General features: G+C 40.4%; 1 protein-coding gene across 2 annotated transcripts in view; it reads right to left on the bottom strand.

Annotated features, from left to right (window-relative positions):
* LOC131971341 (forkhead box protein J3-like) overlaps positions 1-17,191 on the bottom strand; it is a 79,398-nt gene that overhangs the window by 28,054 nt on the left and 34,153 nt on the right. For both annotated transcript variants that reach the window (XM_059332743.1, XM_059332741.1), the window contains 2 exons: positions 10,049-10,123; positions 6,113-6,196 (listed from right to left, as the gene is read on the bottom strand). In XM_059332743.1, the coding sequence (XP_059188726.1) occupies positions 6,113-6,196; positions 10,049-10,123 (159 nt within the window). The remainder of the gene's footprint in view (positions 1-6,112; positions 6,197-10,048; positions 10,124-17,191) is intronic.

Raw genomic sequence — 17,191 nt, 5'->3', positions numbered from 1 at the left:
GGATGGAGACAACTTACTAACAACTAAATCTGTGCTTGCAGTGGATCAGCCTTCTTCACTGAAGACATTTTGACACATCAAAGTAGAAAATCACAGGTATAACAACAACCAAAAAGCAATGAAGCTAAGTAATGTATAGGTGTCAGTAGGATTCTTTCAAATGGTGCCAGTCAATTTAAACAAATACATGTTCTTGTGTATTCATTAATATGGAGAAGTATCTCGAATAAGCTCTTCGCTGACTTGAAATAAGCACAGCTGACTGACAGTAAAAATGAGGAAGGAAATGAAATGTGACGAAGGTTATGGGAAATATCTGAGCGCTGCGAGTTCACGAGCCTCCTGAATCACCGCCGTGCCCCGGGCTCCAACTATGTGAACTAGTTGAGGCGCTCTTCATTTAAATTGCCGGACACTTAAACAGCCTGAAAAGTGGACACATCACTTGCACTTGATGAGATAAATCAGCCCATCCTCATGCATTATTCAAGCATCTACAATGTATTCAGCCGCGGTTCATTTTCTGCTGTCCTCACAAAGAGCTAAAGTAGGGTTAACTGAGTGTCGGGATATGAGAAACTATTCAAAAGATCGATGAGGGGATAAATTGACGCCCGCAAAGTGGGGGGAAAAAAATAAAAATGAGGACAATATTTTTTTTCCTTGTCTGACTCCTTTCAGGGTTCAAGACAGCTTGCCTGCCTTCCCAAACTGCTTACAGTAAGAGGATTGGTTGGTAACAATGCAATCTTTAATTTATGATAAACTCCCAGTGAAACGGGTTGTCGCTTCCCTGGTGGAGGCACTTAAAAAGAAGACAACAGAGAGGTGAAGAGAGGAGTGGGGAAGGCTTGTGGAAGAAGGGGAGAGAAAAGGAAGAATAGGTGGAGAGATAATTGAGTGGTGACGGACAGACAGACGTGCAGACGGAGCGGCGTACGGGAAATGAAAGAGAGTGATTATGCGGAGGGCACCAGAGACGCAGCTACTAAACTAAGTGTACACTGCCTGTCTACACATTTATACAATGCATTTATGCAGCTGACGTTTAGCCTCGCTGCCAACTTCAAATCTTTTCATTTGCACAGCCGCTGTCATCAGGAGACTTTTAAGACTTTGACTGTGTAGCCTAGGTGCAACAAAACCCCAATGAAAACAGTACGACACATTTAGCCCACCTTTTTTTTTTTTTTTTTTTTAAACGCTGCTATAAATCTTCACACTTAAACCTTCCCTGTTTCTCCTTAGCCCATGTGACAGCCCACAGTGTGTCTGCCAGCGGTGCAAGTGAGGCGTAAGAAAAGGGGTCGAAGGGCCCATCCATGTAAGACGAGATGACAAGGCTCTGAATTAATTAATGTTTGTAATAAAAATGTAAAAAAATTGGTGAAGAAAATATGTCTAACGGCAGCCCCGGGGCCTTCTGTGGTAATTAACTGGAACACAAGCCTAGAATACTCTCCCTCCTCCCTCCTCTCCATCTTACTCCTCTCACTTTTTCCCTCCTTCCCCTTGTAGCTTGATTTTCCCTCTCTGCTCTCTCCTACCTTGATGTCTTTTTTTCAGCATCCTTTCTTTCACACTTCCTTCTACTCCCCCCCCCCCCCCCTTTTTTTTTATCCCCTCCTATCCCACCCTCCTTTCTCTGTGTTTTACCTCAATTCTTCCTCCAATGAGCAACTGTGATTGTGCACTTTGCCGCTCCACGCCTGCATGAGTTCCCAGGAGAGGAGGAGGCTAAAGCGGCGAGGCACAGGCAGGGAGGGAGGGAGAGACCGGGGGAAAGAGTGGCAGACAAACAGAAAGATAATGATCAAGACACACAAACAGTGACGGAGACGCGGAATGAGAAAAGAAGGACGATGACCAGCTGTGCTGCACCGTGATGAAAGACTCTGCAGGTTTTAAATGCTTCAACAAACATTGTGAGGTGTACATTGAGAAAAAACCTCAGTGGGTCAGCAGCTGGATAAAAAGATCTTTAACAGTATGCAGTTAAAAAAAACTAAAAAAAACAGAACGGGTGAATGCTGGAATTAAAACTCCTCTGTGAAACAGCTGCTCAACCCCAGCTGAAGACAGAGTCGTCGTGCTGATATCGTTGATTCCAGATGTCAATAATTTTATCAATACTTATTACAATGCTTTGTTGAATGCTCAAATGTAATTGGTTGATTATGGAATGGTATTTTTTTATTTCTGAATATCATATTGCTGCAGATTGCAACCAGGAAAATGAATCAAATCATTCTAAATCAATAAAGTCATTGTTATATGAACGTGGACAACCTGGTGAAAAATATTACTTCATTATCAAAAAAATATAAAAATATAAATGCAGCATATAGATACTATGGTTGCACATTTCTCTGTGATAAACGATTCGATTTGCATCTAGATACGCAGGTTACGATCTGATTAAAAAACGATATACTTTTATTACAAACCGATTCGATCCAATACAGCGTAAGAACGATAAGATTTTATTTGATTCTACAGTTAATATTTGTTGTACATATTTCACTCACAAGTTTTATACTTTATTTATCTTCCGATTCGCCATCGAGTTAGAAATCTGTTTTATTGTGGGTCTGATGTCTCACGTCTCATGTCTCTTAAAACGTTTTGCAAGTGACGCAAGTGAACGGCGTAAGTGAGGGAAGCGGGAATGCAAAATCAGAGACTCAGCTCTTGCGTTGTTTTAAAGACGCTGACGCAAACTGTAAGTGTGTGAAGCCGCCAAACGACCCGAGTCTTGCGATACACGATCCATAACTCTACAACCAATTCATCTAGGAATTCACGGCTGATTTGTATCAATTGAGGAGGCTGCTACCAATGCAGCTGTATCTCTCACTTGTTAAACCGAATATCCGGTCGCATCAGTTTATCATTCACAACCCTAATAGATACTATAGATATATACAGTCATGGTGTTGAATGGTGGTAAGAAAAGTGTTTTTTTTTCAGAACAGGACGTCATAGTGAAGTTGACTTTTGGCCATTTTTTTGATAGAAAATGTAATATCTTTATAATTTCATTCTATTACACATTTGTGTGAAATTCTGTCATATTTAGTGCATGATTTCTAGAGTAATGGGCAAAAGATCACTGTGACCTTGACAACAATGCAAAAATTATTCCCTCCAAAATCATGACTCATATAGCAATAACTGCAATATCAGGCGAAGTATTTGCAATTGTATTTTTTCACAAAGTGCACACGTCCACACTGCAGGCCTCGATGCTCAGTTCAGATTTTTTGCTCAGATCCGATTTTTTCATTAGGCTGTTTTTTAAATATGGCCTATAACAGAGTCCTGTGTAAACTGATCACATCCCCGGACTGACCCGCATGTGCAGAGATCAACATTGTTAACTTTGCGTTATAAGAATGGCGTGTCTCCTTAAAGAGGCAGGATGTGTGTGTCTGCGCTGGTGATATGCAGCAGGAGACTTAGTAAATAAAGCCTGCAGCTTCTCAAGACCAGGTGGAGCTCCTGTGTTTTGCTTTCTATATGTTGTTAAAAGTGAAGGGGGTTAACCCACAACACACATCTCCCCTGTGCTTTCTGACCATGATCAGGGAGATCTAGAGTAATGTAAAAGTCAGATAAAATGCGACAATCACATATGTACCCGATTTAGGACCACACATAAAAGTGGCCTGGATCTGATTTGTCCCCACTGTCATAAAAAAAATCAGATCTGAGTCACGTTTGCTTGGAGTCTGAACGTAGCCTTAGACAGCAACATCTACTTTCCATTTGCAAAGTGTATCCGATGCTTAAAGTGTTTAGAAAGGAAACACTGAAGCACATTTCCTTAGACATTTTAGATTTTTTTGACCAGCACTGATCATGCCTGCCACTTACTACTACTTAGGGTTTGTTCAGCTCAGTTAGAAACTGTACTTGCGGGGCATTGAGTATTTGATCACAGCCCTTGTGTGCTGCTAAATGCTACAGCAGCATCTTCAATTTTTTTTGGACCAATCAAGATATATAGCATGTGTCGGGTCATGGAGAACAGTTAATGGTTCATTTAAGTTCAGCCGAGGTGATCATCAAAACAGAATTTCATCTGTTAGATGTTTAAAATGATGCAATGAATCTGATAGTTTGGTTTGGGAGGTCGTACTGAAATCCCAGTCTTTAAACCAACACTAGTTATGAGTGTGCTGATCAGCTGTAGCTCACTATTGTATCATAAAGAGTGAAGCCAGACTGAGGTGATACAAGACCTGCAATACAATGCATCATGGAGCTCACTGCTTTTGTATTCAGATCCTCAAGTTGCTGATTGACGCCGGGTTGATGCGGGGTTACATATATTTATAGCCTTGGCCGCTGTCAATCAATTTCTCAAAACCAATTCTGTTTCCAACTTCTGTGTTCTTATAATCTATTCTGAGCCGTTTTCCTTTTGTTTCTGTGGCATCTTTTAAACTGTGGTTAACATGAATATACAAAACATGATTACAACCTTGTTCAATTGAGACAAAAGGCTCCGATTCTGTCTTGGTACATAGAAAATTGCACATGTGCCGGAGACGGTGTATTTCTATCAGACTCGGGCATGCTTTTTTTTTTTTTTAGCCCTCTTCAGTAGTAGAGGTCCAGTAATGAGCGGGTCAATATCAATCTAATGGCACAAAGCAAATCTGGTGTCAAAGATAACCCTGCCTGTTCAACCCAGCTGAGAAAAAAAGGTGCACGGTGTGATTGAGGTCTCTACTTTTGTGCCTTTACAGAGTAATAATTACACGTTCCTAATCAAAGTCCAACCAAATCTTTTTTTTTCCTGGTATGATGGACAATTAGACTGATGGATGTCTTTCAAGCGAGCACAACAGGCAGCAAGAGAGATTCATTTGTACCACAGTCAGGCAGGCAGGCAGGTAGCTGCTTGTGAAGCTGTAGATTTAATGTTGTCCTGCAGAAACCTGCACAGTATCAATAAACTGTATGAAGCGAGTTAAGGGTGATTACATCTTCTGTGAAAATGATACATCCTCTACACCAGTGGTTCCCAGCCTATTTCTTTAAGGGACCTTTTCTATTATTGATTACACTGACAACCCTTGACTAAGTGACTGTGTTTCAATTGATAATTCATGTTATATTCACAACAATAACAGTATACAGAACAGCTGTACAATTAACCCAAACAGTGAACGCAATTACTGCAGGAGGTTTGTGCAAAACGAGAAATTTGAATTAATTTGGAACAGATTATTTCCTGTGAATGTTGCATTACAGTTCTCCTGTACCTTTTAGGAACTTTTAATATAATTTTCTGTCTGTACACTTAAAATAATTCCTTCTTTTTTTGACAAATGCAGTGTCTTCTTAACTCTGATGCTGTTGTTCTATTAGCTCTTTGGTTGCTTTAACCATGTAGTTTTCTATTACAGGATGAGGGGGAAGTCTCTTTGAAAATAAATAGCTTGTGCTCAGGTCTTCACTCTGCCCTTATCCTCTTCACAGAAATGAAAAGTCTCCTGGTCTCTGGTCAAGAAATTACAAAAAATGTTTGGCCGCCCACATGAACCCACAAAGATGTTGCTCTTCCACACAGAGTTCACGGTGCTGAACTTGTGGTGGTGACTTCCTGTCAGAAGGAAACACTTTTAAAAACACTTTGAATGCTCTTATAGGTAGGTGGTTGGCACACGGCGGCGTAACAGCAGCTTTAGGTTTTTGCTTTAAAGGCACCTTGTGTGCCTGCTGGTCTATCCTGGCATCATTAAAGCATGAAACATTTTTAAAGCTTGGAAGTTTGTTCCCAAACATGCATTTTTGTAGTTGACGGGAGCAGCTTTTATTCAGTCTCTTCTTTTTCTGCTCATATGCCACTTCAATGAAAGTGAGCTTGAACTAGTGGAAAGATATATTTTTAAGATATTGAAAACTAACAAAGAGGGTGAGATTATTGTTTTGTGGCAACAAAAATGGCACATAAAAAAGAGATTTAAGTCCTTACTTACTTTGAAGATGTCTGCTGAGATGTCAGTTGAATACCAACTGAGCGGTGCACCTCCACATGGTATTTTTGAAAACATTGAACTCTTTAAAAGCACGATCTATAAGGAATGGTGAAAGTAATTACCCTTTCTCCGGAGCGCGGTCTCTTCTTTGGCCTGCTGGGTACTGTGTCTTCTTTAGGATTGGTGTCTATGGCCCAGTAGGAACCCTGGAAAGTGACCCCAATAAAACAAAGAGTTAAGCCTTGTGATTGATGGAAGCAGCTCTGTTTGTGCATTTCTCCACTGCTTTTGTTTGCTGGTTTAAGTACTCTTTTATATTCTGATTTATCATTCTTTAATAATCAGACAGTGGTGATAAAAAGTCCTCAAATAATCTATAAAAAAAAAGTTTCATCACAAGAAACAGTGCTGAATTCAATCTTTACTAGAGTAACCTGTAAAATAGATATAACATATAACAGAGCTCATACCTGACTGTATAGGTTGATCAATAGCTAACATTTTAGTTCAGCTTTTTTTTTTTTTTCAAACATGCGAGTAACACAACAAAGTAAACTGAAAAACAAACAAATCCAATGAGAATAATCAAAACAACATTAACATTAGTTAACCTCCCCACACCTGCAGGATCATCCCTATGTTCCCAGGGCCCTTATTGTCAGATATTGGTAGTAGCTATCTTCTGTTTAAAGAAGAATGGGAAATTGGCATTTCAAATGCACTTTGAATGGTAAAAAAAAATCCATTCAGGCACCTTGGAGACATCAATGCCTCAAGTAAAGTTGCCCAGTATAACAGCAGTAAACTATAGACTGTAGGTGGGTCATTTCAACACACTGAACCCAGGAAAAATACATTCAACAGTTGACAGAGTGAAGAAACAATACTGAGGAAAGAAAATAATTTGGCACATCTCCTTAACAATCGTATTAAGAAGATATGGAGCTGAGGAACCTATATATGGTCCTGAACCGCAATGGACCAGCCTGTCCACTCCTGGGAAGGCAACATACATACAGACCCCCACATTTCAATGTAATGGAGCAATACTGCTATAAAGAACATTCATTTATTTACTAAATATCAAATTATAATCCCCGTTACCGTTGATTTTCAAATTGGGCAAATAGGAGGGAAGATGAGGGGAACATGCTAAAAAAATAAATTAAAAAATGAATAAAGCAATAATAATAATAATAATAATAATGTAGAAAATACATCTGGATTATTATTAATATAGAATTATTTATAATAAAATTAATATATAACATACTAAAATCTGACTTCCAATGCCCATCTTTCTAATTACCTGCCAGTCAAATAATCGTTCATCACGTCATAAGCTATCAGTCCCGTTAATGGTCCGACCTGCCACGGAGCTGCTCTGACTCCTTAACGACATCTTGCAGAAAGCGGAGCTATTTGAGTGGCCTGGTCATGGAATGGTTTGGGAATCCCTGCCTTACACTACTCTGAAAACTGTGATCACATGACTTCAACATTGCCCAATACTGGTATTCTAACCAATTACTCATCCAGACTATTTAATCATCTTGTTATCCCACCATACAACAGCATAGAACAAGGCACTGGCTACATCCGAACATTTAAACTCTTCTCACTGACCCTCTAGAACTTTAATTTCCTTCAGAAACACAACGCAGTCAGTGTCTGACCAGTTCAATTTTAAGTCATTATGAATCTCCAGATATTCATAAGAGGAAACAATTTCAACCCTTTTATTGTTGCCGACTTAGCTATGCTGTCTTTATTCGAAGTTTGATTTAATTACTTCACTCATTTGCAAATAATTGTTTAGGGTGGTAGATATGGACACATATTATATTGTTCATTAAAGCCTTTATCTACTGTGTGTCATTATTTGCCAATTATTGTGTGACACCAATACAAATAGCGTACTTCATTGGCTCATGTGAATGGAAGCATAAAGTTACATAAAAATGCCATTTATTTCGCCCATAGTTTACTTTTCAGTGTTTAAGTGGCATCTACACTGAACTGCCAACTCTGTGAAACAAGATCAACTTCACCACACCTCAGCCTGTTTGTGCAGCAGTAGTGGGCCAATCACATGTCACATTAAATTGAAGAATGCTTGCAGTGATAGGCTGCTTTTCTAGATTTGTGTACAAAAAGGATCAAATGCAGGTGTCGTTTGATTGGAGAAGTTTCTGTACTACTTGGTGATACCTTAAATCGATTCGAGTACCAACACCCAGCACATCATCTGATACATCTCTTCCTATAGTGAATATAGTGAATTATTAAGGCACTTTTTACTCTATTTGGGGATACATGAGATGACAAGAAAAAAGTGCAGTAGAAGGATCTCCCTTGGATGTGATGAAACCAATGTGTCTTTTGTTATTCGAGTTCTGTATCCAGTCAGTTTTCTCTGGGCTTAGTTTTCTTGTGGTTCATGTTCCCGCTTCGTTTCCCCAGAAAATCCACTGCAATCCTTTTTGATACACAACTTAAATACACAGCAGACTCCAAAATAAAGACAATCAATGAGAGAGGAGGAAATCAGTTGCTTTTAGGTCCTTGATTTCCTCCTGGTCTGTTTTTTCTCCCCCCACGCTTTTCATTTTTCCTCTTCCCTCCCAGGGAGGTCCAGAGCTGCAGACAGAATTCCGGAGGTTCATCTAGGCCACACACACACACACACACACACACACACACACACACACACACACGCGGCTCATCTCTGAGCATCTAGCCCCCGCCCTCCCCCATCCTTGCCTCTTCTCCTCCCCCTGTCTCTCAGTCCCACATCAGTGAACAGTACACAGCCAATTAACGTTAGCACATGCATGATTTAGCTTCTCCCCTCTCTCTATGGCTTCAAACAGCGCTTGTACATTCAACGTCTACACACACACAGATGACCCCCACCCCCATGCCGGGGTATCGACCACTTCGATCCACGGTGTGAATTAAGGTGCTGGTCAGGTCCAAGTCAGGCTAATCAGGGGGGAGCCGCTCTCTTTGTGTCTTTGCAGACTATAGGCCTCCACTCAAGCCCAAGGATTTTGTTTGAATTATTTAAACCTTCTTCCCCCTAATTCATTTTTCAATGGTTCCAAAATCCCCACAGCCTGGAGAAACTCCCTCTTCCTCCCCCCACCCCCCAAACAAAATGAGTTTTGAGCGCTCAATGAAAAAGTTTGGGCTTGTCAGTTTTTGTAAAAGTGGTGGATTGCTTCTCGCATTAACCCTGTGATGAGCAGAAGTGCGGACGTTTGAGCATTCATTAAAAAAAATCTTGTAAGGGGCAAGCTTCAGTGATCATCTGTAATTATATACCCCCCCGTCTGAGCAATTCGTTTGATTCAGCACAAACAAGGAGTTGACAAATTGTTGTTTTCAAACTGGCACTGCTGAAGTGGTCGTGGCAACTCTGCTTCTTAACCACAGTAGTAGCAGTGGTGAAACATATCAAAGCTTCCTCTGATTGTGTGTGCGTATGAACGAGAGAGAGAGAGAGAGAGAGAGAGAGAGAGAGAGAGAGAGAGAGAGAGAGAGAGAGAGAGAGAAAGAAACAGGGCCTAATAAAGCATAACAGATGCGTGAACAGCTTCGCGTCTGAAGGAGTGTACCTACATATACTTATTATTCATTACTCTCTGTACCACATTATTACTTGGCAGAATCAATATCGGAAGAGCCGTAGAAAACAGAGAAAGCGGCATTAGGCATTCAGATGGTTATGGAGCTACAAATTGCTTTTAAGTTCAGAAACTGTGTATGTGTGTGTTTGTGTGTTTGTGTGTTTGTGTGTGTGTGTGTGTGTGTGTGTGTGTGTGTGTGACAAAGAATCAGAACAGGTGAGTGTGCTCTTTGATTCACTGGATGCACTTATGCACAAGAGTGTGCACACACGCGGTACAAGGGCGACTAAACATGTGAAAAGTAATCGCTGCCGCCGTGGCCGTATTTTGTAAGCCTGTTGAAATAGGCTTGCGTTTTCATTGTGTGTCTCGCCGTAATTCATGCTGAGCTTTTCAGTCGCATTACATTGTTCAGGAAATACTTACTTTTCCAGGGTCGTCTTTGGAGCGAGGCACTTTGAGAAAACACTTGTTCAAGGACAGGTTGTGTCGTATAGAATTCTGCAGGGAGAGACAGACGGAGAGGAAAGGCAGGGGGAGAAAAAGGCAGGAGAGAAGAAGAAGCAGGACAAAAAAAGATGTTAGAGTAACTTAACACCTTTATCTATTTTTCTCAAAAGGAAATTATATTTTCTGTCACTTTATCAGACCATCAACTGATTCTGATTCCAGTCTGCAATGTTCATTGGAACAGCACTTTTCTCTGATATTTTGTCCTCTGTGTAAGTGGTTCACAACATGGTCACTTGATAATTAATGGAGTAGGCAAAAAGAAAAAATATTTCTTTTCCACAAAACGAATGTTTACTTTTCTGACTTTTAGTAATTAGTATACATTGTTCCTTTGGGGCAAATCAACATCATCATCAGCTATTCAGACACATTATCTTGACACTCTTTATAGCCTCCGCTACAATTGAAGCTTATGTTAGCTACGATTTCTATCAAGTCTGGCTCTGAACCCGTGCCTTGGCCATTAGTGAGTGGTTCACCATGTCGAGTGAAATGCAAGCTGTTATGACACAGATGTAGACGGATGTATTGATCTGAATCTAAAGCGTATGTCATGTTCCGTCAAGAACACCTGATGATTGAAAAAGGTGGTTGAAGCACATTCAGTGTAGACAGGCGGCGAGACGGATGGATGCTGGGGCGACAATGTGTCAGAGCGGTGAGTGGGGTCGTCCTCTATTACAGACATTCATAGTCAACTGAATTTGTCAACTTATTGATTAGTTGATTCAATTGAAAGATCAGTTTCTCCACAAATAATCATGCTAAAGCCCAACTCCTGTTTTCACCAGATGTGCTCATGAGGGTTCTTTTTTTTTTAATATAACTCACTTAGCATGAAAAATAAATCTTTATGGACTAAAGCCTCATTCATGCTCTGCGCCCTTTACATACAAAAGTACATGTCAATTTCAAATTATGTAACCGACACTACCACAATACATCCACTACAGGGCAGCTCAGCTCAGATTCAAAGCTTTTTGATAGCGACAAATGTGGCGATGGTGCGGGGGGTCGTAATGACGAACCTCTTGAGGAAAAAGCAGTCGTAAATACATTGCAGCATGTGGAGGGAGAATTTTTATTTTACGAACATCTCCTGAAAAAGTGAATCTTTTTTTGCATGTCATATGGTTAAGTCTTGCTTGACCTATCTGCTACCCTGCCCCCCAAGATTTCAGATGATACTACTTTGTTTCGTCTAAAAGAAAAAAAAAATAACGCAGACTACACACAGAAGGCTGTATCTTTATCTAATGTTGAGCATAAATGAGCCCTAAGAGGACAACAACCAATCAGTTGACTAGCCAGCAAAGAGTGGGGGCAGTCCTTTAGTGTTAGTGGTCTCAGGCTGTGGTGGTTTCTTGTTGAATGCAATTATTCCACCATTTTGGAAGCATTTGACAAAGTCATAGTTTGGCTGTAATGAAGGGAAATTGACATTTCCACAATTTGTAACACCTCCTATTGCTTGTGTGTGTGTTGTGTACATGAGAAAAGAGGTAAAGGAAGAGAGAGAGAGAGAGAGGGAGAGAGAGAGAGAGAGAGAGAGAGAGAGAGAGAGAGAGAGAGAGAGAGAGAGAGAGAGAAAGAGAGAGAGCTCACAACAGTGCAGGCTAACCTGACATGAACCTGTTCTCCCTTCAGGCTCCCGTTCTCCACTCATCTGCTGCTGCTAATTAATACCACTGGGGAGGAGGAGGGGAGAAGACAGGGATGGGAGGTATTTCTCTGCTCTTTCTCCTGAGCTCTCACTGCTCAACACCGGCTTTGTTTCTCCTACAGTAACCACCTTCTCTCTCCGTCTCTAGCATACCATAACAGCCTGGTCCACCTCTGCCTCGCCCTTCTCCTGGAGAAAAGCTCCAGCAGTTGTTGGCTGCTCTACTTAGCGGGTCACTGGCTGTACGCGGCCGTCCATCAAGGAAACGCGTGACAGTCAGGTAATAAAAAAATAAAAAAAAGGCAAAGAGGACTGCCACCAGCTCGGCACACAAAGGGAACCATCTGTTCCGGAAACTTTCCTGTGGGAGGTGGCGTTGGATCATTAACATTGGGTCCAATCGTCACTTCAGCAGCCAGCCCATCTAACTTTGCTCACCTCTATTTACTGTTTGTTTATTTTCACACTATTTTTTGTATTACCCAAGCAGTTTTGCACACCTGTGCACTACTTGCAATGTCTGCACAATCCTGTGTATTTCAGACTGACTTTGCACACTCTGGCACTTTTCACCTTCAGGCGTGTGTTCTCTGTTGGGGTTTGCGCGGTGTACCAAATAAGTTACCAGCGCTGACTTAAAAAAATCTCATATTGGCCTAAATTTGTTCATGTCATTAAGGTAAATGTTTCCCTGCTGTGTGGAGCGGTCCCCTTACAGCAAATGAAGAGTTTTAATTGTTATTTCTCTGATGTTTTGGGGAGCTTGTTTTCCTCATCAGTGAGCCCTTACGATTGGTGATCCTCATATAGAAGTCTATAATTCAAACCAATCAAAACACTAGGATACCAAACAAAATATGTTTTCATCCACCTTTTATTTCCTTTACGTCGTTCATGAGTGTCAACAATATAGCATGTTTAAAATATATTTTAGCAGGTCATTTAAAACTGAATTTTAGTTGTCAGCAAGCCGTAATGGCAGGAAAGAGGTATTTTCAGACCAGTGTTGAATAACAAATGTTGTACATTTATTCATCATCATATTGCTCATGCTCTAATGTGATATATGTGGTTTTTGAGATATAAAGTTACCTACAGTCATGGAAAAAATTATTAGACCACCCCTTGCCCAGTCCTATTTGCACACAGGTGAGTTAAGAAGTGTGTCTGTTAGCGTGAGCTCCTCCTGACTTTCTGATGGACCAACCACAGCTGGGTGATGGAAAAAGGTGCACCACAATATCTCCAAGGACACCAAGTCCATGACACTTTGACACTTTGCACTTTGTCCATGACACAAAATTATTGCCTTAAACAGGACTTAGAATCTACAGTTATGCCAGCAGCTCTGTGAGGCTGTACTATAGCACAGCGCTGCTTTGAGGTCAACGCTAACATTAGCATGCTAAAATGCTCAGAATGACAGTGCTAAAATGGTGATTTTCAGCATGTTTAATGTGTACAGACTGGTCTCTTCCCAAAAATGAACAAGTAGCATAAAACGACCCATATTTACGTTTGACACTGTTCTACCCCACCCTCTAGCAGCCTTTGTAATTATGATTGACAGCGAGGTGGAGTATAAAACATGGAAGTTGCACCCGGGGTGGATGGATGAAGGTTAATACATACTCCGCAAGAACTGAGAAATTTGTTAAATTTGTTAAATTTGAAAAAAAGGTACTCTCTGAAGAGCTGGGTTTTACTAAAGTAAACAATGTAATTTATGATTTCTGTGCATCATGTTGTGTGCAGCAAGTTTTATGTAACTATGTCACTTCAGGTAGTCACGTCACCCTTGTAACTACTTCATTTAGGTTTCATTTATGTACATTTATTTACTTTTTTAAACTGTCTTTTATAATGCCTTACCAGAAGATATTTGCTCTCAACATAGATCGGTGGTTTTGTAGCCTAAATTGAACGAAACTGCAGCCTTTTTTAAAAAAAAATAGTGAACCACACATGTATGTATAATGGCATGTGAAATGCTCATATGTGTCGTTATGGGTGGTATTGACAAACGACCTACTCTGTCATTTTGGTTAAACTTTAATAAAATCCATGCCTAAAGTTGGGCCCAACTAACAGAGGCAATATGCAGATATCATATTATCATCATATAGCTCACATTTATGTTTTTCTGGTCTCACTGGCATCCTTGAGTCAAATAAACAATGAATGCCTCTGCTTGATGTTCTTTCTCAAAATCTTCCTGTCAATTATCTTCTTAAAGTGTCGCCCACAAACTACTGTTACATCAATACATGTTGATTTCAGTTGAAGTTTTTTTCTGGTCCAAAATATAGTGAAATTTGATTTCTGTCAGTATCACCCAGCTTTAAATTATTCTCCCGAAACAACAGTCTTTCATCTGTTCAGTTCCATTTAGATCCAATATAGATTCCTTTTTACAGTATCATCATTTCAATGACGATCATTATGACCATTTTATTTCTAATATGTGGTGCAGGGAGCCTTTGTAGCAAGAAGTTTATTCTGAATAGATGCACATCCACACACAGACTGGACATAATAATAGGGAAAAAAACTATCATACTTTCACATAGCTGCAAGGACGTACATGTTCCAGTAGGTATCTGGGTTTCTTTGTGTGTACAACTATGTAGTGAAAGGGAGACCTTGTGTGCACATGCTGGATACAAAAAAACCCATCCTTTCCTACATGTTGTGGACAACAGTAATATCCCCTCACCGAAAGAGAAAAGTCATCATCAATAAATGTACTGATTAGCAGTACTGTGAAGTAAGATAATGAGATTCAGTGCTGTGTCCCCCTTCCACCCACTCCTCACCCTGCCTGATTAATGAGCTTATTGGGCCGGGCTGGGGCCATGCCATTCCTGCCCTGTCGCTGATGGATCACACGGTCACAGGCATCGTGTGCGAGTGCGTCTGCGTGTGTTTGTGTGAATCCCAGTAAGGACACTGAAGACGGCTGCAGGGTCAACTCTATATCTTTGGCATGAGAGAAATGACACAGAAAATGAAGAAACTTACTGTTTCCTGATAGCCTCTGGACACAATATGTCCGTGTTCGCCTTCTCTATGTGCAGCTTTCCACACAAACACATAGCAAAATTAACAGTATTGGCACATTTGTGATTTTTTTCATGTGCTCCAATCTGTATACAAAGCCTTAAGACGCCAGATGATCATATAGGTTCAGATTTTCCTTTCTCCAGGAGTGTGCATGTGTGTACATATGCAAGAAGACACTGTATATATCATTTTGAGTGCAGACTACAATGCACCTGCATCTATTAATTTTACAACATTTCACTGTATGCGTTCAGTTCCCATAATGCCTGGAGAGACGTGAGATTAAGAGCTATGTCGCGGAAAAATAAGGTCAAACAACCGTTTTTACGCAGTTATTATTAGATATGAGGCTTTGTGCATCCGTGTGTATGTACAGTTTATACTAGGAGTCAATCCCATGTGCTTTTTTCAATGCGGATTCTGATACAAATTATTAGTAATCAAGAAGATAACCGATATTTGGAACAGATGTATACTTTTGCAGTAAAAATGAAAAATCCTAGTGTCAAAAGTTAGAGTAACAGACAAAACTTCAGTCAAAAGCCTTTAAGCACATGTTTAAATAAATACTGCAAAAGAAAAACTGCCACCTTTTTTGCATGTCTCTCCTGGTGTTGGTTGACATGATGCACATTTAGCTTGACTCTCTGGTGCATCCATTCGGGGAGAGAGAGAGAGAGAGAGAGAGAGAGAGAGAGAGAGAGAGAGAGAGAGAGAGAGAGGGGGTATAGACTGAACATTTTGACACAATACAAAAACTTTCTTTGATCATAATTCTCTGGTATATCAGTAAAGTGTATGATCTATACCGCCGATGAGATTCTCTACAAACAGAGTGACAGCTGACTCATTTAAAATGGGTCCAACGTGGGTAGAAAGTTCATAGGCAGGGACACATCATATACACCTGGTGTAAAGTGTTTTTGTAGCCAACAAGTCATTGCGCAACAAAAACCCCTCGGTGCTTTTACAACTTCTTCATATTTGATTGTGATTATAACTTTATTATATTAGTTGCCTTACGTTCAACTCACAGCTCTGCCCGCTCATTGTAGCAGCTCTAATCTCTAGTCTAGTTTCTCTTTGCCCGTCTGATAGTAACCACCCAGATAGTGCTGTGGACAGGACTAGTGTAAAGCTGCACATTTTGAGCGGCTGTGGCTCAGTAGAGTGGTCGCCCACTGATCAGAAGGTTGGTGGTTCGATCCCTGAACCCCAAATTGCTGCGTTCATCTGTGTAAGAAAGAATTCCTGATGCTAGGTGGGAGCATATTGTAGAGGTAGGGGAAAAATTGATACACTATAGTATCGCAATATACAATATACAATATACGATAGATATATATATATCTATATCGTATATTGCGAAACTATAGTGTGTATGTATGTATATATATATATATATATATATATATATATATATGTATATATATATATATATATATAGTAGGTACGCTGTGAATACGTACTGAGATAAGTGTGCATTTGGTAGTGGCTGCTGCTGCTTAACGTAGGATGCAGCATCCTGGACTTGAAGAGGTTAGTTATATAAGACAGGCTCAATAAGCATGGGTGACTTTTTGACAAAATGCAATGTGATATAATGTGATGTGTGACAAAAAGTCAGGTTTTGGAAACATGCTTTCGGGTGGAGAGGAAAGGAGTGTAAGGCCATGTGTGTATTTATGTTTGTGTGGATCAGTCGGAGAAAGTGATCAAATAAGATTGACACGTTTGAAGATTGACAGAAATGGTTTAAGAGTTTAAAGATCGTGCGTGTGTGTGTGCAGATGAGGTAGTGTGCAGGTTAAAAGGAGCCAGAAGGATATTCTGGCCATGGGCAGGAGGCTTGCAGTGTGTGTGTGTGTGTGTGTGTGTGTGTGTGTGTGTGGGATTCGCCAAGGAAACAGGTCACACGGAGAAGACTGGAGTTACATAAGTGGGTAGGTTTGGAAGATTTGGGTCATGGCAGCTGAGCTAAATACAAAGGGGCAACATGAGATGGCATTTCCTCTAAACTGACTTAATCGGTCTTGAAAAGTTTCACAAGTGAAGCAACAACACTTGTCTCATTTTAAAAGAAACAATGCTGATTACAGTGAGATGGTTGGTTGGGGAAGTTGGGTACACTGGAAACAAACAGTGCAGCCAAACTGGTATAGAGTTGCAAAGTGGGATGAAGTCGTTTCGGGTGCCTCGGTTTCCAGCAGCAACAGTCTCATTCATTTTTTTCTGCATTGACAATGTAAGGTGACTCATAGTGGGAGCTATGAGCTGTGTGGAGAAAAAATATCTGTGTCTCTGATAAAACAAATGTACAAGTCTGTGTG

This window comes from Centropristis striata, chromosome 5 (assembly GCF_030273125.1).
Source record: "Centropristis striata isolate RG_2023a ecotype Rhode Island chromosome 5, C.striata_1.0, whole genome shotgun sequence".
Taxonomy (NCBI): Eukaryota; Metazoa; Chordata; class Actinopteri; order Perciformes; family Serranidae; genus Centropristis; species Centropristis striata.
The sequence above is the reverse complement of the archived record's forward strand: the minus strand, read 5'-3'. Positions and strand labels throughout refer to the sequence as shown.